The sequence below is a fragment of the Podarcis cretensis genome (genome assembly GCF_951804945.1).
Source record: "Podarcis cretensis genome assembly, chromosome: 2".
NCBI classification, from domain to species: domain Eukaryota; kingdom Metazoa; phylum Chordata; class Lepidosauria; order Squamata; family Lacertidae; genus Podarcis; species Podarcis cretensis.
In genome coordinates, this window is record NC_137171.1 from 84,179,594 (window position 1) to 84,203,409 (window position 23,816).

General features: G+C 41.7%; 1 protein-coding gene across 2 annotated transcripts in view; it reads right to left on the reverse strand.

The window, feature by feature from the left end:
- The window catches only part of IL17RD (interleukin 17 receptor D), a 53,233-nt gene extending 29,945 nt beyond the window's left edge, over positions 1-23,288 (reverse strand). Inside the window, exon 1 of one of the 2 annotated variants that reach the window (XM_079965020.1) lies at positions 22,995-23,288. In XM_079965020.1, coding sequence (XP_079821146.1) covers positions 22,995-23,135 — 141 coding nt within the window. In that variant the 5' untranslated portion in view covers positions 23,136-23,288. The remainder of the gene's footprint in view (positions 1-22,994) is intronic. The other variant, XM_079965019.1, reaches the window with a different exon arrangement.
- Between the last annotated feature and the right edge of the window lie 528 nt (positions 23,289-23,816).

Genomic DNA, 23,816 nt, shown 5'->3' on the forward strand with positions numbered 1-23,816 from the left:
AGCAAGGGAAATAGAAAATGTGAGTATCATTGCAACACCCTACCCTTCAGTCACCTGCTTTTTATTTTAAGGCCTTTCTCCTTCATCAGCATGGTTATAAGGAGGAGATCAGAAGCATTTGCTTTCATTTTCAGGTAACTGGCCATGGTTAGTGATCCTGGGTTGTTTTTAATACACTGTTGTTAACACTAACTACAGTTCCTGGGGCTTGATCCTAACGGCAAGCAGCTGCTAGTTGAAAAAGGAGGTGCGTATTATCTTTATAACTGCACCAAAAGGAGGAAAGAGTAAGAGTCCTGTACATAACACAGAACTATTGTTAAGTGCTAACAGAGCCGCTGAATTAGGCAACAGAAATGTTTTCAAATAATTTGGCAGGATCATTAGGCAAAATTGTGACCGAGAAGATTAAGTTTATAACTGAATGCCAAATAATTCTTTTCTCTAAACACATTGCATCTTTTGTCTTTTAGTCCCTTTCCTTCCAACTTCCAACTTTTTTTAAAACTGAAAAAATACATTTGTTAAGAAGTCTTCTAACTAAAAAGTATGAGCATAATCAAGCCCATTGATTTTATTTCAGTAGGGGAATGCTTCACCCGTTAACAAATTTAAAAATGATTAACTCTGGCTGGATTGTGCCTTACGTATGTAATGCACGTACAATGTCTGGCAATGAAATAATTACACAAGTTATACGTATCCACGGGGGCTGTGAGTACATTTCCCTCAAGCAACAGCTTACCATGACACATAGCAAGGCTTTTTTCAGGGGTAACTCACCGAAACTCAGTTCCAGCACCTCTCAGGTGTGTGCCTTTGCCATTCTAAGAGAAAGAGGGAGGCGTTCATGGTGAGTTCCGGAACCTCTTTTTCTAGAAAAATAGCACTGTTACATAGCATACCATGGAAATGGAGAGCACTTTCAAAAGCAGTCCATGAGATGACTGCTGCTCAAACTTACAATTCCTAGAGGTCAAGCCTTGGATCTGCCCAAGGTAGCTCTTTGGATCCCAACCTATATATTTTAGGTAACAGGAAAATATTTGTTTTGCTTCTTTTCAGTGGCCTCTTCCTGTGCAAAAGGTACTGTTTTCCAAGGAGATAAAGCAGACTTCCTAAACCTTGGCCCTCTAGATGTTTTTGGCCAACAACTCCCATGAGCCCTAAGCTAGCAGGACCAGTGGTCAGGGATGATGGGAATTGTAGTCTCAAAACATCTGGAGGGCCAAGGCTGAGGAAGCCTGAGATAAATTGATGCACTGCACTAAGAAAAAAGTCCATTTTCAGTTTAAATGCAGTGTTTTAGACTTCTAAAAACATACACAAAAGGAGGTGGAAAATTCATGCAACTGGATCTAGGTCTGCTCATTGTGTGTAAACATTTCTAATTTTTGAGCATACCTGTTGGTGTAAGTTGTCAGAGCCACTCTTTATTGAGCTATGCATAGGAAAAGGTATATTGTAAAGGTTTTTGGAATCCTTACCCAGGCAGACTGCATCAGAATAAAAGAGCAGCAATTACCCCTACTGTGCTTCAGCTAGTTAGCAGGTGTTGGTTTCCAAATAAGAACAGAACGCTAAAACCCTGCTGATACAAAGAGACAGGTGTGGCCCATTTAGATTCCTCTGTGATTTAAGACCAAACAGAGCATATAGTGAGATATTGGGTGTCTAAGGAAAGAAATATGGGAAAGGACCAAATATGAACTATGAAAAGTCTCATTTTTGTAGAGAAATAGATGTGTGCGTATTTTTTAAGAGATCCCTGGTAAAAGTTATGTTTTACAGTCATATTGCTAAAATATGGGACAGGACTGTTCCCGTGATAACTAGATGGTCTACTCTATCAAAGCAACAAGGCCAAGCGTGTTTCCAATCACATTGTTCCACCTTTTATGGAAAGCTAGGGACAGTTCTTGCACTTCTTGAGTGGTATTGTTGCTTGCCCTAATAACAATTCAGTATGCCCCATGCACATGGCTGCTGTATTTGAAACACAGCCAGAACTGCTTAGAGAAGTGGTAAACATTCTACTAAAGCAATTGAGCTGACCTAGCAGTTGTGTGACAGTATGAATGAGTCTCCAACATGCTGTAGCAAGCAGGGCTTGAATTCCTCTATAAATGCATGTTGAGGAATTCAATATTTATTTTATTTAACCTGCACTGTAAAATAAGCAAAACAAAGTTTTTTTTAAAAAATTGCACTTTCAGTATTTAAGGTTTTTTAAACCTCCTTGTTGCTTATTGCTGAGCCTTTTGTGCTAGATTAAATACAAACATCTTTGTAGCAGAGTAACTGGGGAAGCAACAGCTCATAATTAGCCAGTCATTAACAGCCCTATCTTAATCACACTGTTGGCAGGTTCTGCCTCACAGTGGCTTATCTAAGGACAGCATGATTTTAAAAAGCACAAGGTACCACCTGCAACAGAAGGTTAAGCCCAAGGGTCACCAAAGCGGTGCCCATGTAGCAAAAGCTTTATGCAAGCCCAGCTGTAGCACAGAGGGTAATTTCAGGGGGACACAGCTACAGAGGGATCTCTCTCCGGTTATGACCTCCCTGGCAGCAAAAATGCTCCCCGCCAGTCCACACTTAAAGCTTGCTTCAAGCCTAATTTCAGCAGGCAGGGGTGGGGGAAACAAAACCCTGGGGGGGAAACAAAAGCCTAACTGATTGCATGGGGGAAGCGGGTGTGCATGCATGTATTTGTGGTTGCCATGCATGTTGTTGTGGTGTGTGTTCATGATAGCTTCTCCAGTTTGCAATAGTGCCCATGGGCCCGAAAAGAGTGGCAACCCCTAGCTTAGCCTACACAGCATGTGCCCTCTGAAGCCTTCCATTAAGCTTGGAAATTAGCAGAGCTCCGCTTGCCAAAATGACAACACTATACTTGTTTTTTCAAGCCTTTTGCAAGTAGAGACGTTCTGAACAGGCTTGGACTGCCGCATTTTTATTGTTATGCTAGTCGCTTGCTAGGAGACATCCAAGCTGATACATCACTTTCAACAAAAGCAAGCAAAGTGATGGTAGAAGCCTTCTGAGCGTATATCCAAGCTAACATGCATACCATAAAAGCTGTACTGTCTTGATAGCAGGAGTATAGTTTGTGGGGGGGAAGAGCAGGGAAAAAAACAGGACTTTCATGATTGAAATCAGAAATGAAATGAGAGGCTCTTTTCTACACTATCCCAAGAAAAACAAGGTTTACTATTTTGTACCAGCGGTAATTTAGATATAAGGAGTAGAAACATCTCCATTGTTCCAAGCAAGTTGTTAACAATGCAACCTATGCAAGGCTCATCAACCTCAGTGTAGTTACTCCCAAGTAAGAATGTAAAGGAATGTAGCTCAAAACGTTTTTATCCTAGCAGTCTTTGCAGAGAAATGATAAATAATTTCAATATTGACAGTTCCGCTTACTATCCACTTAGGTATAAACATAGGTTAGAGGAGCACAGGAAGTGTGGCATGCAGCCTCCGTCACTAAAACCTTAGCAAGCACCTGGAGATGGGCCAACAGATGGTTTCAATAGATTCCTCAGGAATGGGAGAAAATGAAGTATGCACATTTCAGGAGCGGGAGGGGGGCGCTGAATGCAAATTCCATCATTAGTTTTCTTAATACTTATACCATACTAAGAAGTTGGAAGAGATTTCAGGGGATGGAATGCAAAGGATCAAAGAGAAACACACACTGCAACTGTGTGCTTTGTGTCTTCAAATATACATTATATATATATATATATATATATATATATATATATATATATATATATTCTGTCCCACTGCTGCAGAAATATCCCCACTGGCTAGAAACAAAAGTCTCCTTTTCATGCAAGGAAAACTGGGAAGTACAGGAATATCTGAAGGTGAAAAGACAAACTTCCAGTCAATTCCCTCTGTATTCCTAACTCACTCGTCCCCCAGGATATAAGAACAAAGGAAATTATCCCAAGGATCACAAGATTCTTCAGTGGAAATTTTAACCTGGACATCTGAACTGATCATTTAAGAGGAAAGACGAAGTACTGAAATTTTAAAGGATCTAATTTCAGTAAAGCTGTGTTGAGCATCACCATTTGAGATGCAACAGACAGTCATGCCCAATACAAATACATTCAATGTACTCCACTGATGTAATGAAATCCTGTGTATGTGTGTGTGTGTGTGTGTGTGTGTATCTGAATGTACACCAGAGTAGACAGTTGTCGCAGTTAGCTACGTAGATGCAAAAAAACCTTCCCTATATACAATAACATAAGTTAGGAATAATCCGCCTGATCAAGACTGGGTTGAAACACAAGTTTTAAAACAAGAAACTTCCATTCAGACCTTTCCCAACTGATCTCCCTATCTTCCTTTTCCTTCCAGTGATGACCGATTGCATGCCTAACCTATTGGACTGGAAATCTGACAACAGAGCTTCTGTCAAATTTATGTACCCCATCAAGACATTAGGAAGTTGCCTTCTACCACATCAGGATACTTGTTCACAAGGCCTATTTCTGCTTACTCTGACTAGCAATGGCTCTCCAGAGTTTTAGGCAGAGGTCTTTCCCACCACCAGTTACCTACTCTTCTGCGTGTATAGCATGTGCTCTCTAACTCTACTGCAGCACTTCCACCCACCCACTCCCTGCGCATATCTGGATGAGAAAAAGAACAGAAAATGAATTTCATAGTTCTAACACAAAGAAGCTTTAGTAATTCACTTATCTGTATGATAAGGAGTTAAACTGGGAGTCAGCAAGTAAAAGCAACTGTAGTTTGCTATGCACACGCAGATGAAAACTTGTTTTTCTCCAAGCATTTCTAAGTTATGTTGTTTTTTCTGCTGTATGATTGTAGCTGCCTCTAAATTGTATATGATGAAGGTTTGGTCTTATTGTTTTATGTTATTTTAACAGGCTCTTTATATACCACCCTGGTATCCAAAAGGATGAGAGCCAGACTAAAAATATTTTAATACACACCAACTTGTAAGATTGTCTTCTACCACCCAAATTTGGGACTGTCTGGCCAAATGCTCTGTTCCACATCAGAGTCTCTCCTCCAATCCCCACTACCACTTGAAAATAAGTGGCATGTCCATTTACAGAATGCCAATCCCAGGAAAGCTCACCAATTGTGTCATTATTTAGGTACCCATTGGGGACATTTTAATTAGGCTTTATTTTATCCAGTATACTTTTATGCTGAACTGTTAACGCTGTCTTTTTCTGTTCTGCTTGTTGAGTTTATGTGTTTACTTTTTAATTGTGCACAACACTCTGATGGGCAGCCTGAACATACTAATGAAATGCATCTCGTATATATTGGTTTATGTAAGACAATCATGCATTGTAAACTAGGGGACAGCTCTCTTTCTTCTGAAGCAACAGTGGCAGTTAAAACCTATAGGGAAAATCCCTATCAGTAGATGCCAAACTAGGACACCAGGCCTGATGAATTCTGTATTTAAAGACATTCTGATTGTGGTACTTAAGTTTGCTTTCCTTGGGCAAAGGACAGCTTTGGGACAAGGAAGGTGTGGAATTAAGAGTGGCAAAATAGCACTGGGAGGGTTAAAACTACCCTCTACCCAGTGCCTCTGCCTCAGTCTGAATCAGCCTCCACCCTGTTGCCTTCAACATCAATTTTCAAAGTGTCCTTGTTCAAAGTACCACCCAGTCATAAGAAGGAGTATCAATTAGCAGGTTTGGGAGAACCTCAGGTTCTGCAGGAGAGCAAAAAGCTGGCTGCACCATGTGACAGCGCTTATTCCCTTGCACCCACCTCACAGAACACCAATTCCACGAATTCCTACAAACTACCCAAGATTATCTTGCGAGGGACTTGTGTGAGTGAAAACTTAACAATTTGGAGCCTCAGGCAGGATTCGATCAGATAAACAAAGATTTTATTAAACAAAGGAAGTTTATGACACAAAGTGGGTAAAACATAAGATACTTCAGATTATAATGTTATTTCACTTCAGTTCTTTCTCAGATGTTGTACAGCTGTTGCTGCTTAAACAAGGTGGTACTTCCTGTCAGTTACACACCCCTTAGACCAGTCGTCAGGGATTATGGGAATTGTAGTCCCCAAACATCTGGAGGGCAGTTTGCCTATGCCTGCCTTAGACAACCCTACTCCTGAGGTTCTCCAAGTAACAGACCCAAGGGATCACCACACCCCTCTGAACTGGTTTCGGAGTCTTCTCTTTTTGTAGAAGAATCTCTCCCCTCCTGCCTGGAATGAGACCTAAGTAGACTGTATTCTCACATCTTCTACTTCTCCTGGCTCAGCCTCAGCCTCCCAGTTAATTCCTGGCCTACAGGACACCACACACCGTCCTTCACACTAAGCTCAGAGACTCCTTTCTCTAGCTTGTCATATATTCCTCAGAGTGGATGTTTCTACCCAGAACCAACTCTCTCTCCTCTCATTCCCTCTCTCCCAACCTCTATCCCAACAAAAAAACAACTCCCTCTCAAAATCCTCTCCTTTTCAACTCCCCCTCCTGGATCCCGTTCCTTAACCATTTGCTGGCAGGGGAAAAGAAAACACTTGGTGACCCAACCTGCCCAGCAAAACAAACTTCTCCGTCACACACCACTGAACAGGAAAGCCCCACATGGCAGCATTTTGAATATTTTAAAACAAAACAAATCTATCCTCATAGTATCTCCCCCCCCCCCCACTTCTGGGCAGTCATATCAACATCCAAAAGAGTTCTTGCCCTATAACAATAGGTCTGACAATACGTCTGTAGGGAAGGGAAGGTCCCAATCCCACTGTCCTCTCAAAACCGTAATGTCAGGTCAAACAACAGAATCAACTATTTTTGTAATTCCCAATTACTGGCCAAGATCAAGAAGGCAATACATTTTCTGTATTCATCTCAGTTAAGGCCAGCTCATTTGGACACAAAAGCACATGTGTCCATTCCAGGTGGGGCACAAGCTCTCTAAGGTCTCAGGAAGACACTTTTCCTGGCCCTACTACTCAAGATTGCTTTAACTGGAGATGCCACAGAATGGCCCCAGGACCTTTTGCCTGCAAAGGCTAAGGCACCTTATTAAACCTGATTGGTGTTTCTAAGTTCTGCATTGTGACTGCATTTAGTTTCCACACAAATGGCTGTCATTTACACAGATTTTGCACTTGGCATCCAGGGCAAGGTGGAGGGAGTGGGGGGTGGAAGCAGTCTGCAGTTAAAACAGCATGCCAAGTACACAGCAATGGCTACACAGGAGCAACTCCTCCAGCTTCTCCATTGAGGAAGTAGCTGATTACAAAAGCAGCCCTTTAAAACTACGAAGTGCTTTGGCTATGGTTCACAAGCTTATCTTCTTGCTAACCTCCTGGGAATGCCCAATTGTTTATCTGGAAATACATACTACTCTCTCTGCCAATGGGGGAAAAACATATTTCTAGCGCTCAGTACTGCAGACAGAACACACATAATATGTACAGAAATATTCGCTTCTGTTAAAAGCACAGAGGGGGGAAGAAAACACCCTAATGTTGTTTGAAAAGTGATAACATGCATTTAATCAACTAAAATGCCTTCATTACACACTATTCAGTGACTTTGCTGAAATTAGACACTTTTGCCCTAGACCATAAAAGATTGTAGTGATTTGAAATGGAAATATTTCCTGTCCACTCACTGCCAGGTTTGTTCCCAGAGTGATATAACAGATGACATCCAGTACAATAAATTCTTTTATTAACCATACATTTGAGACTGCTTTAGGGATTTAGAGTGTTCAGTTTCATGCTGAAAAAATGTAATGTTATCCATAGACTGTCAATGTGTGCAACAAAAACAGAGGCACAGGTTTCTCTACTTTGATCAACGGGGAAAGAGAATAAGAGAGATGTCTTAAACAGACCCACAACTTGAATTCAAAAAATTAAATTCAAAAGCCCTTGATATTATTTGAGCCATTTGGTAATAATAAAAGTTCCATGTAACTAGATTAGAACAAATTTGGGCAGAAGGTGAGTTTCAGTCTACAGCAGAAAATTTAAGAGCATCAAGACTGTTTTCTTTTTCAAACAAATCAAAATTGTTATTCTTGTCAATTACCCTCCTGGTTTCCTTTTACCAGAAATACATTGTCATACTCACTAAAATTAGGAATTTTGCAAATAATTAATTTATATTTAATTACGATCTGTACATAAAACCTCCTGTTAATACAGTGGTACTTCAATTTACTAATTTAATCTGTTCTGGAAGTCCGTTCTTCAACTGAAACAGTTCTTAAACCAAGGCGCACTTTCCCTAATGAGGCCTCCCACTGGCGGTGCCCTACCACCGTTCGGCTTCCGTTTTTAGACCGAGGTAAAGTTTGCAAACCAAGACACAACTTCGAGTTTCGCAGAGTTTGTAAACCGAATAGTGTGTAAACAGGGCTGTTCTTAAACCAAGGTACCACTGTAATTCTAACTATAAAAAAACCTTTCATCCAGACCTTGCTATTTGCAAGTAGCAAATGAAAATAAGGAAATGAGAGAGCTAGGAAAATTGGAAGCCATGGCCATAGAATTTACAGGATGAAGTGCTTCCAACTATGTTAACTGGTGTTATGCCATTAACATGAGGTTACAAGCTTCACCCGTACTGATGGGACAACATGTACCAGAATGTGACATGAACAGGACTAACTTCCAAATGCTCCAGTGTTACCAGGTAGAGCCTCAATTCTCTGGCACTGGTCTTAAGTAAATCACTGCAGATTTTAGCCTTATTTTGACAGGCGAAAGAAGGTGAGGGTTTAGCACGCACTAGTTTTGCTGTTCTTCAGGATTTCAACTTCCTCCTCCATTTCTCTAAAAGTAAAAACTTTTGACTGACACCACAGGTGCAGCAACTCTAGTGCACAAAACACTAAGGCCAGGTTTGCACATCATGCGAAGCTGAACCATGGCTTATAGCACAAACACGCAAACACTGCGTCCCCACAGAGAGACTGCGGCTACTGTACTCCTCCCATAAGTCTTCCTGTTGCTGTGCTGCCATGAGTTAAGCTATGGCTTGGCCTAGTGTGTCACTTGAACATGGTTTCTCTTGCTCCAGATAAACCATGAACAACATTTGTGAGCAGTGGAATGAGTATTTTCCTTTCATTCTTCAGGTTGCAGGTCCAAATCCAGAATAAGAAATTTTTAAGCTCTTTGTCATTCAGTCATCTGTAGTGACACATGATAAGCTTCTCTGTGGCAAGGAGGACGAAGGGTGCTAAAAGGTGGCCCAATCTCTAATGTTAACCCATCCCGCAGGTTACTGATATAAGGAACAAACAGCCAGGGGTCATGTCACAGAAGGCTTCCTCTAGCAATGCAGTAAGGGTCAAATGTTTCATAAGGCAATGCAGAACCAAGACAATATGGGACACTCTTGCTGGTCCCAGGCACTCCATCATTCCATCTAGATTTGGGCCTGAAAGACCAAGGGAAGTTGCGGGTACATGTAAGGTAAGCTGTAAACAAGCACTATTTATGACACTGCACAACATCAATGCTCATCACAGGGCAAGTCAGCAATGGCATCAGTATTATTTTCCTGTTTTCCTGTTTTGTAGAACTTGAGCAACAAGAGACAGCCTTAACTCTGATTTTAAACCAGCAGATTTTTAAAGCACTGAACAGAAACACTAACCTATCACAAAAATACGTTGCATACAGCAAAATTCTGAAAGGAAAAGGAAAACAAGGAACACACACATGTCCAATATCACAAAGGTGGAATGAACATAGTTATTCATACCTATTAAAACTGTTGGATAATACAGGGGTTTTAGCCTTTCATTCAGTTTGTGGCTTTGATTCTTGCATTTACTGCTAACAGCCATAAAGAGAAAGTTCTGTCTTTGCAGCTCATTCTTTAGCAAACTGAATGTTCCATTTAAAGACTCTGCATGACATTTCACAGCTAGTGGTCCTTACTCAAAAAGTCAATGGCATGATTAGTGAATTAATCTTAGAAATGCAACTATTTGGAGATACCTAAGCTGTACCCTCTGGTATTATCCTGAACTTATGAATAAAAGATAGGAGGGGTTTTGTTTCTGCTGTTGTTCTGCAACACCACACATTAAGAGCTTGTCACCTGTTAAGGGACAGAGTTTACTGACACTTTAACCTCTTTTTTGTGATTTACACTTTATTTTGGTCAGGAGTTGGAGTATAAGTGTAATGACGGCTAAGTAATTACAGAACATTAAGTCCTCAGGCATAAACCCAGGATCATATTAATGGAGAGAAATGTGTGACAAAGTTTCTTTACACACACATATATAATTGAATGTATTATTGCACTAACTGACAAGGTTTATGTTGTACTTTTGCAACTCTGTACTATAGGTCTAAAGATTGCTATGATTTCCTTGGTTGTGACAAATGCACCAGTGCATTTTGGGGCTGCAAAACAAAAACAAAAGAGTGTTGGTATTTTGGAATGCCCCTAACTCCACATCAATAGCATACCAGACACAAGAGTATTTGTTACAGGATACTGTGTTGATGGAGATGCTACATTGGAGATGAGATGCAAAGCAAAGATTCTTACTTGCCATTATTAAAGGTTCTTTGGATGTTTCTGCAACTTTAGCAGACCTTGCTGAAATTTCACTTGCAAAATAAACCTGGAGTCTAATGAAATTCCCACTGGACTGATGATGCATCCTTTATTTCCAATTAAAATAATTCATGTACCGCTAGAATCCATTATTTGCAACACATTGTGCATGGTGGCATTTAGTAAGTGGTTGAAAGTTTTCCTGATTGCAAAAAATAACATGCATTCTAACCAACAAACACTTGGATTTCATGGCAGGAAGAACCACAAAGAGACCTGTAGTATCTTAAAGACTAACAGATTTATTATGACGAAGTTTGTGGACTAGAGCTTATATATATATATATATTTTTAATAAATATTTATTAGAATTTCCAATTTAATACAAAAATACAAAAATACACAATTAAAAACAAAAAACAAATATAATTTCCAATACTTATTTCTATTACCTTGTTTCTCAGACCTCCTCTCACCTCCCCCTTTTGTATTCCAGTTCAAATCTTAATTCAGCAAATCCTTATTGTAACTTATTATAACTTATTTTAACTTGTTACTCCACTTTTACATTACAGCTGGTAACCACTTAATTTCTGTCCAACAACTTTCTAACATTCATTCATTTTACAATATTTCTGCAAATAATCTTTGAATTTCCTCCAGTCCTCTTCCGCCGACTCTTTTCCCTGGTCTCAAATTCTGCCAGTCATTTCTGCCAGTCCCATATAGTCAATCATCTTCATCTGCCATTCTTCCAGAGTGGGTAGATCTTGTGTCTTCCAATATTTGTGGACTAGAGCTTATAGAGCTTATGCCACAATAAATCTGCCAGTCTTTGAAGCTGCCACAGCCTTCTTCGTTGTTTTTGCTGCTGCAGACTAACTTAGCTACCTGTCTGAAAATGCTAGGAAGATGGGACCACAGGAATTGTATCATGAGAAATGATATTGAAGAAAGCTATGCTAGATGACGCAGTAAACATCAGTTAAACTTAGGTGGCATGCAAACACACCTGCATAAACAGCTTGAGCACTGTAGTCTAAATGTAGCATCTACATCCCCTGTCACATACCATGAAGCATCACACTTCCCCTTTTCTAATAACCCCTTCTCTCATATACACCAAGCAGCACTATTTTAAAATTCCACCTCTACAATTGGGCAGCATTCAGGTGGACATGAGCAGTGGCCAAGCTATTCCAATCCAGATACGGCCTTGGCTGTCACACTAGACAAAGCTGTACTCCTAGATGCAAAGGTCACTTGGACTTCTAATGACAAAGATGCATACCTGCCAGAGCCTCTGTCTCAGCCTTCAAACTCAGTTTGCTGGCTGCTCATCCAGTCCACCACTCCATTCAGACTCTGGTCCAGGGCTTGCACAGCTATTATGGAGTTATGGAGAAGTAGAAGTGCATGTCACTGGCACACTGGTGACACCATGCTCCAAATTTCCCAATGATCATTCCCAATGGCTTTTTGCAGATGTTAAATTTTTTTTTTGGGGGGGGTGTATGCTACTTCCCACCTACCCCAATCTTCTCAGACCAGCTTCTTCCATGCTTAATATGGCACAGGGTCTATTATTATTTTCCAGCATTTATATCCTACCTTTCTTCAGTAATGGAACACTATAATGTCATGTTTGGGCGGACGAGAGATGGGGAACTTGGTTGCAAAGTCGGCCGCTGCTGAAAGCAGCCTTGAAATTTCCACCCATCAATCACTGTTGATCAGCATGGGCCCAAAGCATAGGACAGAGCTCTCTGCAAGCGCTGTGTGGTACTTTGAAGTCTCAACTATCATCGCCTGATGTCACTGTGATGTTAGGTAATTGACAGGTGAGTTGCCTCACCCACCTGTCAGGTTTGGCCTGTGAGGTATAGGGCTGATTCCTCACCCTGGTCTACACTGACTGGCAGTAGCTCTTCAGAGTTTCTAGCAGGCGTAATGACATCAAGGTTCAAGTCCACTGAACCCGCAGGGGCCACATTTTGTGTGTGGACAAAAGTGGGTGCACCGTCTCACACTCTTCCATGCACTTTCTCACATGCATACAAGCACATACAAGCTCACAGCTCCACTCCTCAACTGATCCACACAGATCAGCAAAGGAGGAAGTTTAATCCCCTTTTTAAATCAAATGATTGCTTGGATTACTGGGAAGGGGACAATTTGCCATCTCCATTAGGGCGCAGAACTCTACCTACCTCAATGATGTGTCTATGTTTTTCTTTTTGCAGCTAACAAAATTGGTGGGAGGCTTAGGGTCCAGAACAGGCCCTAAAGTGGGGAATACTCACCCTCTTTTAGAGTATTTCCAGACTGTACTCAGGCTTAAACTCTTACAAACCTGTAGCAGGAAGGATTTCCATATTTGGAAGACATCCATCTTGAGCACCACTCTTTATGCAAATTCCTGGCTGAACCAGAAACCCAGATGGTATCATTAAGTAGATGCCCTCGGTGGATTTCAAAGAGCATAACTGGGCACACAAGGAAAAACACACTTTACTACTATGCACAGAAGGTATCAACCCTTATTTCAGTCTTGCTTAAGACCAATTATAACTTGGACATTCATAGGTGAATCACTATATTGACTATTTTATCATTTTAAGGCCACTCAAACGTCTTAATGGGGGGGGGGCTTTTAAAAAAAACTCAACTGTCTACTACATAAATTATCAAACCAGTATAGTTTAGTAATCCTTTGGGATTAAAGTATTAGAAATTTGGGAGTTTAACAGTAAGATCCAGCATTTCAGAAGAGTACTATTAATTAGAACTCACAGCTTGAGTGGAGCACATTTTAGAAGGAATTCTTATGAGGATCACCTTGAAAGCGTTTGATGCTGAAGAAACACCATAACTTTTTTTCTTCACACAAAAGCAGCCATCAGCAGAGCACAACCAGATGTTACCTTCTCTTAGTTTCTGTAAACCTCCATGACCTCCTTCAAATTAAAAAAAGGCAATAGCATTTTTTTAAACCCGCAGGAGCTATCATTAGTGAAGCATTGTAAGGATTTTCATTAATTCATAGCCAGCCAACCAGGAATTTTCCCACAGCTACATACAAAAAAGTCAGGGAAGTCACTGAGTGCTTGGCTGGATCTGAATATGGTCAGGAGCAAGATCAGAAATATCTAGTCCCTCCCACTGGAGACAGAGAAGGGTTAGAAATTAAAACCTAAGACTGCCTGCTAAGATAATATGCTCTACCAAGTTTTGCTCCACCACTGAGTCCATTCATTGCAAACTACTCAATATACTTTTCATACTATTTAGAAGAGGCAAGAGAGTGTTCAATGCTTAAAATATATCTTTAAAATGAGAACAAAACCATGCAAAGGTAATTAAATACCATTTTGTACCTCAAACCCTTCTTACTGGAGATGAGTACTTGTTAGTCCTTTTAATGGCAAAGTATTTTATAATGGGCATGTATGTGCAGAGGAGACTAAATTAATTGTGACACAAATTGCAAGTTTTTTAAAAGCCTTTCAGTACAAATATAATTTTAAAACAGAACCTACAGTTCACAGCTTTTTTTTATTACTAGAAACAGAAGTAAGGTGCAGAAGAGCAAAGTTAATTCAGAAAAATTAAATCTAAACACATTACTGGGCAAGTATTTGTTTTAACTGGAAACACTTTACAATCCTATAAGCACAGAATTAACTTATCTGTGCCTTTTACTGTTTGATGCTGGCTCCTCCTTGTAATCAAGGTGCAGAGATGCGTGGGCATGTTCACCTACAAGGAAAAGTAATAAGAAAGACTGAAACTGTACTTTTCACTATTAACTCTTGTAGGCAGAATGTTGGGCAGAGTGAAAGAGTTATTAGTGAAAAATACAACCAAGTGCAGTCTACAAGTGCAATTTAAAGGCCTAAACGCTTGAAAAAAAAGGAATCTGGGCAGGAAATGCCTGTCTCCAGTACTACAGGAGGAAAACCTGGATAATACATTTAGGGGTTTAAGCAAGTCGCAGTCTATGCTTTCCACTGCTTCAGGCATTGTAAGTTCCTGTGTGCATCGACAGCATACAGCTATACATGTGAAGCCTCCTGCCCAGTCATTTGTGCTTTATGTGCACATGTCAAGGAAGGGTCTGACCTACAAAGAGTGAAAATCAGGAATGGGACTACTCAGCTCAACCCCTGCTCCTTGCTCCCATACTGTTATGTAAAGCGAACAAATAATGCCTGCATTGGGCCAATAATGTGTTGTAGAAGTGGCTTTCATAGCTCTGTCACACTTGCGCATCAGATGCATGCCAATGGGTTGTGCAGAAATACCACTACATATATAAACCTGGATTCCCTGTCAGTTTTGATATAGGGAGATAAATAGCCTTCCCACTGGCAGTGCAAAAACTGCTGCAAATATTTCCCTTTATTATTGTTCTGCTATCCGTCTCTCATCATCAGAGTGGCCAGACAGTCCAAAAGGTCTTCGTTGGATGCTCTGCTCACTGCTCTGATCCTAAGTTGATGGCTAAGTGGTTTTCATGCTGTCTGAGCTATTCATATGCTATTCTCATTACTGTCTGCTCTATTCATATGCTGCAGAAGGGAAGGGCCTAGGGAAAAGGTTAGGCAAAGAGACCTGGACCAAGCAGAAGCCTGAAGCAGAAGTCACAAATAATGAGAAAGTGCCTAGGAAGAGAGGATTGGAAAATGGGGACTACATTGGTCCAGCTTTGAGGGCTGGCATGATGAAGAGCACTTTGAACCCTTGAACTGTGCAATAAAAATGATAATATAAATAGGTGGTGATTATTACAAATTACAATGACATGCAGGGCAATTTACAGTACATCCAAATGTTAAAATATCCTTGCACATAATTATTTTCCAGCTCCTGGCCCTTACTATCTACTCAAAATCCATATAATACTTCTCTATACTTGCCCTTACCCCATTCAACAACTGATGCTAGAGTTTGTGGTAGCCTAGAAAACAGCCTAAAACTATTCTACCACTGCTTTGTCTACCATCCCACAATTCAGCTTCCTGTCCTTAGCCTGGACAGGAAGTAAATAACAGTTGTGGCAGTAGTAATGACAATACTTAACATTGGCATATCACTTCCATGTATCTGAAAGTACATTTATCTTTTTGTAATCCTTACAACAACCCTATAAAGGAAGTCAGTATTAGTTCCCATATTACTGATACTAGGACTGAGAATGATAGAGGCAGGCTCAATACAAACTTACACTGAAGCCAGATGTGAAGCAGTCACTTATCCTTCACACCACACTAGGCAAAAAGCTTGCAACAACCTAGTCAACGGTTTACTAAACTGTAGGGGCGGGGAAAACCACCCCAAACCTAGAAGGGACAAGATTTTATTTATTGCATTTAGATCCCACTTTTTTCTCTTGAGCTAAGGAGCTCAAGGTGGCATACCTGTATCTCCCACACCTAATTTAATTCCCCAACCACCTTGTGAGGTAGGCTAGGCTGAGAATCAGGGACTTGCTGGAACCCATGGGAGGGGACAGTACTCTCGTGTTCATGCTCTGCTTGCTGGTTTCTCACAGGCATTTGATTGGCCACTGTGAGAACCAGGTGCTGGACTGGGTGGCTATTGGCTATTTGCCTCCCACAGGCTATTCTTATGTTCTTATGACTGGCCCAAGGTCACCCAGTGAGCTTCATGGCTGAGTTGGGATTTGAACTGTGGTCTCAGAGGTCTTAGTTCAACACTTCACCACACTGGCTCCCTCAAGGGAAAAGGACAACAATATAGCTCCACTCCCATCAGAAGTCATAATTACAATATTCAAAATGAAGTTTGGATATTGAAAGATCGTTGCACACAAAAAACTAGAAGACATATCTGGGCTTGCAAATTCTTCATTTATTTTCTTGAAAAACTTTTATCCCTTTTACCCCTGAAGAAATTCAAAATTGTTTACAGGAACATACAAACAATAAAACCAAAACAAATTTATTAATTACCCATTAGAAAATAGCATCATTTTTTTAAAAAAGAGCAAAAGCAAGAGGAAGAGCAAGAGAGCTCAACAACTACTTTGCCTCTGTCTTCATGGAAAAGGAAAGCAGTGTCCAACTGGAAGATAACAGAATAAACAATGCCAGGAGGGATACCAAAGACAGAAAAAGAGGTAGTAAGGGAACACTTGGCTACTTTATATGAATTCAAATCTCCAGGGCTTGATGAGCTGCATCCAAGGATTTTGCGGATGTAATCTCAGAGCCTCTTTCTATAATCTTTGAGAATTCCTGAAAAACAGGTGAGGGCCCTGTGGACTGGAGGCAGGCAAATGTTGTCCCCATCTTCAAAGGCATCTGAAGGCAGCCCTGTTTAGGGAAGCTTTTAATGTTTGACAGACTATTGTATTTTAATATTTTGTTGGAAGCCACCCAGAGTGGCTGGGGAAACCCAGCCAGATGGGCGGGGTATAAATAAATTGTTGTTGTTGTTCTTATTGAAAAAAGACCCAGGTGACTACCAACTGGTCACCTTGACATTGATACAAGAAAAGGTCGTAGAACACATAAGAAAACACTTAGAAAAAGATGCTGTGATTACTAACACTTCATGGATGAGACCAATAGCGGATCCAACAATCAAGAAGGCAATTTCTGCACCTGCCATAGAGGGGCAGATGGGGTTCATCAACCTGGGAAGGTGAGCCATCTAGGAGAAGGAAAATTCTGATCCTAAACCTCCACTGGCTTGCAGGATATCTTCAGGAGAAGAAAAAGCTAAGAAGTAAACCCTACCCAAATCTGGAGTAGAATCCCTAGGATGATTGGATGGCACCTTATTGAGGGAATTTTGTATGCTTACCCTGGTAAAGAGGAGACTGAGAGGAGATATAATAGTCATCTTCAAATATCAAAAGGGTTGTCACATGGAAGATGGAGCAAGCTTGGTTTCTCCTGCTGTGGAGGCTAGGATCTGAACCAATTGATTCAACGTACAAGAAAGGAAATTCCGACTAAACATCAGTAGGAACTTTCTGGCAGTGAGAGCTGTTTAACAGCGGAACAGACTCCCTTGGGAGGTTATGGACTCTCCTTCATTGGAAGTGGTGTTACTATTACATTTTGAAGTTTAATTTGTCTGCCCCCAAATCATGAACGAAGCACAAGACATTAGCAACAACAAAACAGTACCATTATTAACTAGGACCACTTTTTGTGGGATACCAAGTTATTGAACTTATCCTTCCTTCCCAGCAGCTGGTTGACACTGCCGCAGCTGGTGTTCTTGATGCAGTGTTCTACAATTTGCTTACAGTAAAGAAGAAATATATGTGCATCCATGGGTGCTATATCCCCAGATGCAGTAAACATTAAACCATGTGATAGTAGAAATCCGTTTGCATGGCTTAAACCCCTAATTAGATGGCTTTAGATCCATTTCAGTCCGGGTTCCGTCCTGGTTTTAGGACAGAGACGGCTCTGGTCGCCCTAACAGATGATCCCCGTAGACAACTGGATCGAGGTAAGTCAGGACTGCTGATTATCTTAGATTTGTCAGCAGCCTTTGACATGGTCAAACATGATCTTCTGGACCACCGCCTCGCCGACGTGAGGATACAGGGCATAGCCCGTATATGGCTGTGCTCTTTTATCTCTGGTCAGGGACAGAGGGTGGCACTAGGGAGGGAGATGTCATCATGCCACTCCTTGGTGTGTGGAGTGCCGCAGGCCGCAATCCTGTCCCTGATGCTTTTTAACATCTTTATGTGCCCCCTTGCCCAGATTGTCTGGAGCTTTGGGCTGGGCTGTCACCAATATGCTGATGACACTCAGCTTTATCTGCTGATGGATGGCCATACCGACTCGGCCCCAGACACACTGACCAGATATTTGGAAGCTGTGGCTGGATGGTTTCGTGGGAGCCGATTGAAACTAAATCCTTCGAAGACAGAGGTCCTCTGGCTGGGTCAGGATAGTATGGGGATGAGGAACCAACTCCCTTCTCTTGCGGGGGCCCAATTAGTGCCATTGCCTTCCATTAAGAGTTTGGGTGTAATCCTTGATGCCTCCCTTTCCATGGAGGCGCAGGTTACAGCAACAGCCAAGGCAACATTTTTCCACCTTTGCCACATCAAGCAGTTGGTCCCTTACCTTTCCCACCCCGACCTGGCCACAGTGATCCATGTGACGGTCACCTCCAGATGGGATTATTGTAACTCACTCTACGTGGGGCTGCCCTTGAGACTGACCCAGAAACTCCAGCGGGTGCAGAATGCTGCAGCAAGGCTCCTCATGGGGTCTCTGCCATGGGAGCATATTCACCCGGTGCTTTTCCAGCTGCACTGGCTCCCGGTGGAGTACAGGGTCAGATTTAAGGTGCTGGTTTTGACCTTTAAAGCCCTTCACAGCCTAGGACCCTCGTACCTACAGAACCGCCTCTCCTGGTATGCCCCACGGAGGACCTTAAGGTCCATAAATAGCAACACTCTAGAGGTCCCAGGCACTAAGGAATTTAGATTAGCCTCAACCAGAGCCAGGGCCTTTTCAACACTGGCTCCAGCCTGGTGGAACGCTCTGTCTCATGAGACCAGGGCCCTGTGGGATCTGATTTCTTTCTGCAGGGCCTGTAAGACAGAGTTGTTCTGCCTGGCCTTTGGCTTAGAATCAATTTGATTCCCTCCCCGTTCTTTCTTTTTTCCTTTCTCCTCCTGTGAAGAGGCTGAATCTTAATGTTTTGATGTTGTTTTTAAGTTGTATTTTAATCAACTTGTTTTTATTATTGGTTGTTAGCTGCCCTGAGCCCAGTCTTGGCTGGGGAGGGTGGGGTATAAATAAAATTTATTATTATTATTATTATTAATTAGTTAATAGCATTAGTGAATATTATAATTATTAGGAGCTCTCAAAATTTCACAAAAGACATTTTTACCTAGAAACTAAAAAAATTGAGTTTATTTCCAGAGAGAGGATACACTAAAAAGTGATACAACTGATAAAATAATACACAACACTTCTTTTATTCTTCCAACTACAACATAATTGGTTGTATCCAATGCTGCCATTCCATTGCCAACAGACTTACCCTTGGATATTCTCCCTTCTGTTTTCTGCAGCACCCTCGCACGTGCTCAAAATCTGCGCTAGAGAATGAAGGGCCCCTCTGGAGCAGTTTTTGAGGTGCATGTGGAGAGGAGAGGAAGGGGAAGCCCACTGCGTGAGCAGAACGCTACTAACACAGCACTGGATACAACTCACTAGTACAGTATTAAAGGTCTTCATGCCTATTACCCTTTGTACTTGACATAAACCAACCCAAAAAGTACATTATTTTTAGTTTTCAAATCCAGAAGCATTATTTTAGTCAATCATGATTGATGTTTTACTCTTTGGTCATATTTATTATATCATAGTAAAATGTCCCAGTCATTGGCAAGCACTCCTTTTACGATTTATTTATTTGAATGTTTATGATCTGCGCTTCTATTAAAAAAAATCAAGGCAGCTTACAACATTTAAAAAAATAATCAACCACTAAATATCTATAAAACATAATAAAAGAAATAGATAGATAGACAGATACTGGTTTGTTAAGAATAAGAATTTGTATTTTAAGAACAAAAATGGGCAAGTTCACATCATGGCTTAGTCCTAACCTATCATCTTTTAGACTAAGCTGCTGGAAACAGCAGCTAATCTTTATTAAAAGGTCTTCATAATTTCCCCCCACAGCTTTAATTAGCCAATAGCTATAATACAACATGCTTACTTAGAAATAAGTCTCACCAAATTCAAGGAGGGGGCTTGTTATTTCTTAAATATGCATATACACACTTTCTAAAATCCCACTGACCTCAGTTATTCACCACCACACCAAAAAATGTTGTTGTCTCTCTCTCTCTCCCCCCCCCCATAAGATATTCTGCCCTTAGGTATTATAGTAAGTTGTGCACAACATTAAATTTTATAACTAGAAATTTGAAAAACATGCTTATTATGATATCAAAATACTGGTGCTCTCACACTCTGAATGCTACTTGCTATTCCATAATTAGCCCACAAATATTTATACTCTTATTAAATTTTACCATCTGTGACGTTTCCCAGAGCACTCTGTGGAACTTAACTTCTGAATAAACAAACTTAAGGTTGAATTACAAGCTACCAACAGATAATCGACTAAAGAAATATCACAATCCTCAGCCTGAGAACATTTGTGCAAGTCAATGAGCCTATTTTTGTTTTCCCTTCTTAAGAAGGCAGGAAAAAAATTCTACCCATCTTTCATTTCTACGATAAAACTCATTATAAATAAGCTACACTAAGAATATCTGTCTGAATGGGATGCAATTACTTCAGGGCTTGTGCCTTTTCAATCAGTCAGTGTCCCTGCAGTGTTTAGAGTGGCAGAGGGGAAGTGGCCTGTGGTTAAACAGAGGAAATACCAAGGAATTTTAATAGAGCAAATAGTCTTTTTACTTCCTACAGGGTAGCACTTCAAAGGCAGCCTTGCCCCAGAGCAGACAATGTGTTACAGGGGCCATCAGTCATTTAATAGTATGTCAAGTCTATTCAAAACTTACATACAGCCCAAGATCCACAAACAGGACAATGGGTCTTATCCTGCAGCTAATGCTTGGGAAAAGCTCTCTGTGTGTAGTCCCTAAAACTTTCCCCCCCAGAATAAAAACTGCAGGATCCTGGTCTGTATACATTTTACATTATCTGAGACAAATGTATTCCATTAAGTGATTGGCATACAGATTAAAGATCCCAGTGCTTAAAAGCAAATTACAACCTTAAGTTTGTTCTAACAGTACAAAACGTGTCAGGTTTTCCCCCACACCGTATCATAAATCTACAAAAGGCTGCATTAAAAAAAATAAGGTTTAAACGAATAATGTTTTTTTCTTGTCTCAGTTTTATCAGAAAATTCACTTCCTGACAGATCACTGAATATCCATTACAAACCAAAATCAGTCAAGCATTATGGCCTTTAAAAAGCTAGTGCTGTTGACCTACAGAACCAGATGTACGTGCAGCTTTAAAATATGCAAATCAAATATCACTTTTGTTATGTGAAACACTAAACCGAAGCAGCAGCTGAATGCATTTTCCTACAGGACCTATCAGTTAACAAAATCCAAGATGCAAATAATATACCCTATTGGAGAGTTAAGTTCTTTGCAAACTTTGGCTTCTTTTGTACTCCCTCCCCCCCCCCTTTTAAAGTATTTTTTGTGGACACTTGCCCTTTCCTGTAAGCACACATTCAACTACTCCCTACAAATTCTACCAGTTTTTGGTTTTTTGTTGTGGTTGCTGTTAACTTTTCCCCTCACTCAATGTTATGATCTGAATCCAAGGAAATCTCTGTGACAGTCTAACAAAAAGGGGGAGGCAATGAAAGTCACTCATGCCCTTCGACAAGCGTTCATCTGGAATCTTTAATAAGGCTGAAAATGGAATGGGGGGGGGGAATAAAATCCCCCAAAAGCGTTGCAGAAGTCCTTTTTTTCTTTCCATAAATAAAACAACAAATCACACTCAGGAAACCCATGGGGGTGGGGGTGGAAGAAAACTTCGCAACTTAGCAAAAGCTGCTAACAGGGACAAAAGGTAAAGCCCTAAAACACTCTTTTATCACCTTACAAGCACACCCATTCCCCCGCTTCCCCTTCGGTCTAATGACTAGGCCTGTAGCCAAACCAGCCTCCGATCATTAAAATAACAAAGCCCAAGCGATCGCCTTTTATCCCTTCTCTCCCAGGGCAGGTCTAGTTAAGGAGGGGGGAGGAAGGCGGAGGGGATAAAAGACCTGTTGAGTGACTTCCCACTTGTTGGCTTCTCCCCTCGGCCGCCCTCCCTCCTCCTCCTCCTTCCCCGAGTTCCTTTGGTGAGAAAATCCAGCCAACCTCCGCCGCCACCGAGCCATCCCCGAAAGTTGCAGAAATGCCAACGCTTCAAAGCGACGGCCGCATAAGAAGAGTGGGCGAGAGAGAGAGAAGTGTGTGTGTGTGTGTGTGTGAGTGAGAGAGAGAGAGAGAGAGAGAGAGAGAAAGTAAGTAAGTACTCAGTGGCACAGAAAGAGAGAGGGTTGGAGCTGCTGCCCCCGTTGCAGAAATGTCTCCCGCTGCCCTTTGCTGCGAGCTTGCACTGCACGCTGCTGCCCGTGCAACAGCCCAGACGCGCCACCTGCAAGCTCGTCGGCACGCGGAGCTCCAGGGCTTCCCTCGCCCACCCCGCCAGGCACCCGCTTCCTGACAGACCTCTGGGCACCTCTCCCCCCAAGTTCTGCTAACTCGTGCAAGAAGGGAGAGGAAGCAAAGGGAGCCCCCGGGGAAAAGCCTGCTCAGTTCACCTCACCGCCGACGCGTAAAAAAGAAGCCAAACACAAAAGAGTCTTTCTTCCTTCCTTTCGTTTGTTCTTTCTTTCTCTCTCTCTCTCTTACCTTCCAGCCACAAGCATCTCCCGCTGGCCCCTTCCTGCCCCCGCTGCCGCTGGTCCCTCCCGCGGACACGGCCAGCCTCGGGCCGTCGAAGCAGGCAGTGAGGGAGAAGAAGAAGGAGCAGAACTTCAGCCAAGGTGCCATCGTCTGCTTTGCAGCTGCAGCAGCGCCCGGAGCCCCGAATGAGTTGCTCCACAGGCAACTTCAGGTTGGAGAAGGCAAAGGAGCGGAGGGGAGGGAAAGGGGAATGGCGCGCATGCGCGCAGCAAGACACCGAGACATATGTCTATACAGTTAGCGCGCTCTCTCTCTCTCTTTTCTCCTTTGCCCCCACCCCTACCTTGCCAAGGATACGATGGGGGGAAGGGGGAGGGGCTGGACAACCACTACCATGTGTCTAGGTGCAGAGGTCAATTGTCCGCCCCTTTCTCTGTGTGTGTGTGTGTTTCCCCCACCCCGGCCTTCTAGGGCTTTATTATTTAATTTGCAACATCTGAGATGCAGTAAAATGAAGTGAGACCGTTTCTTTCCTTCCTTCCTCTAACCCTTGCATCAAAGGGAGAAGGGGAAGCTGTTCAAGAAGAAAAGAAAAGAAGCCCCCCCCTCAAAAAAAAAAAAAAAAAAAACAAAAAAACCAACCCAGAAAGTTGAAAAGAGTGGGAGGTTTGGATCTTGACAAAGAACACCAAATAATTCACTCCTGGGGTGTTTACACGTCCAGTAGTACAAGCGATCATAATCCACAAATAGGGAGTTTGAAGTGAATAGCAAAAGTAGTAGAAACGCTTGTTTCCTTCACTTTCATTGCTTACTACGGAACTGGAA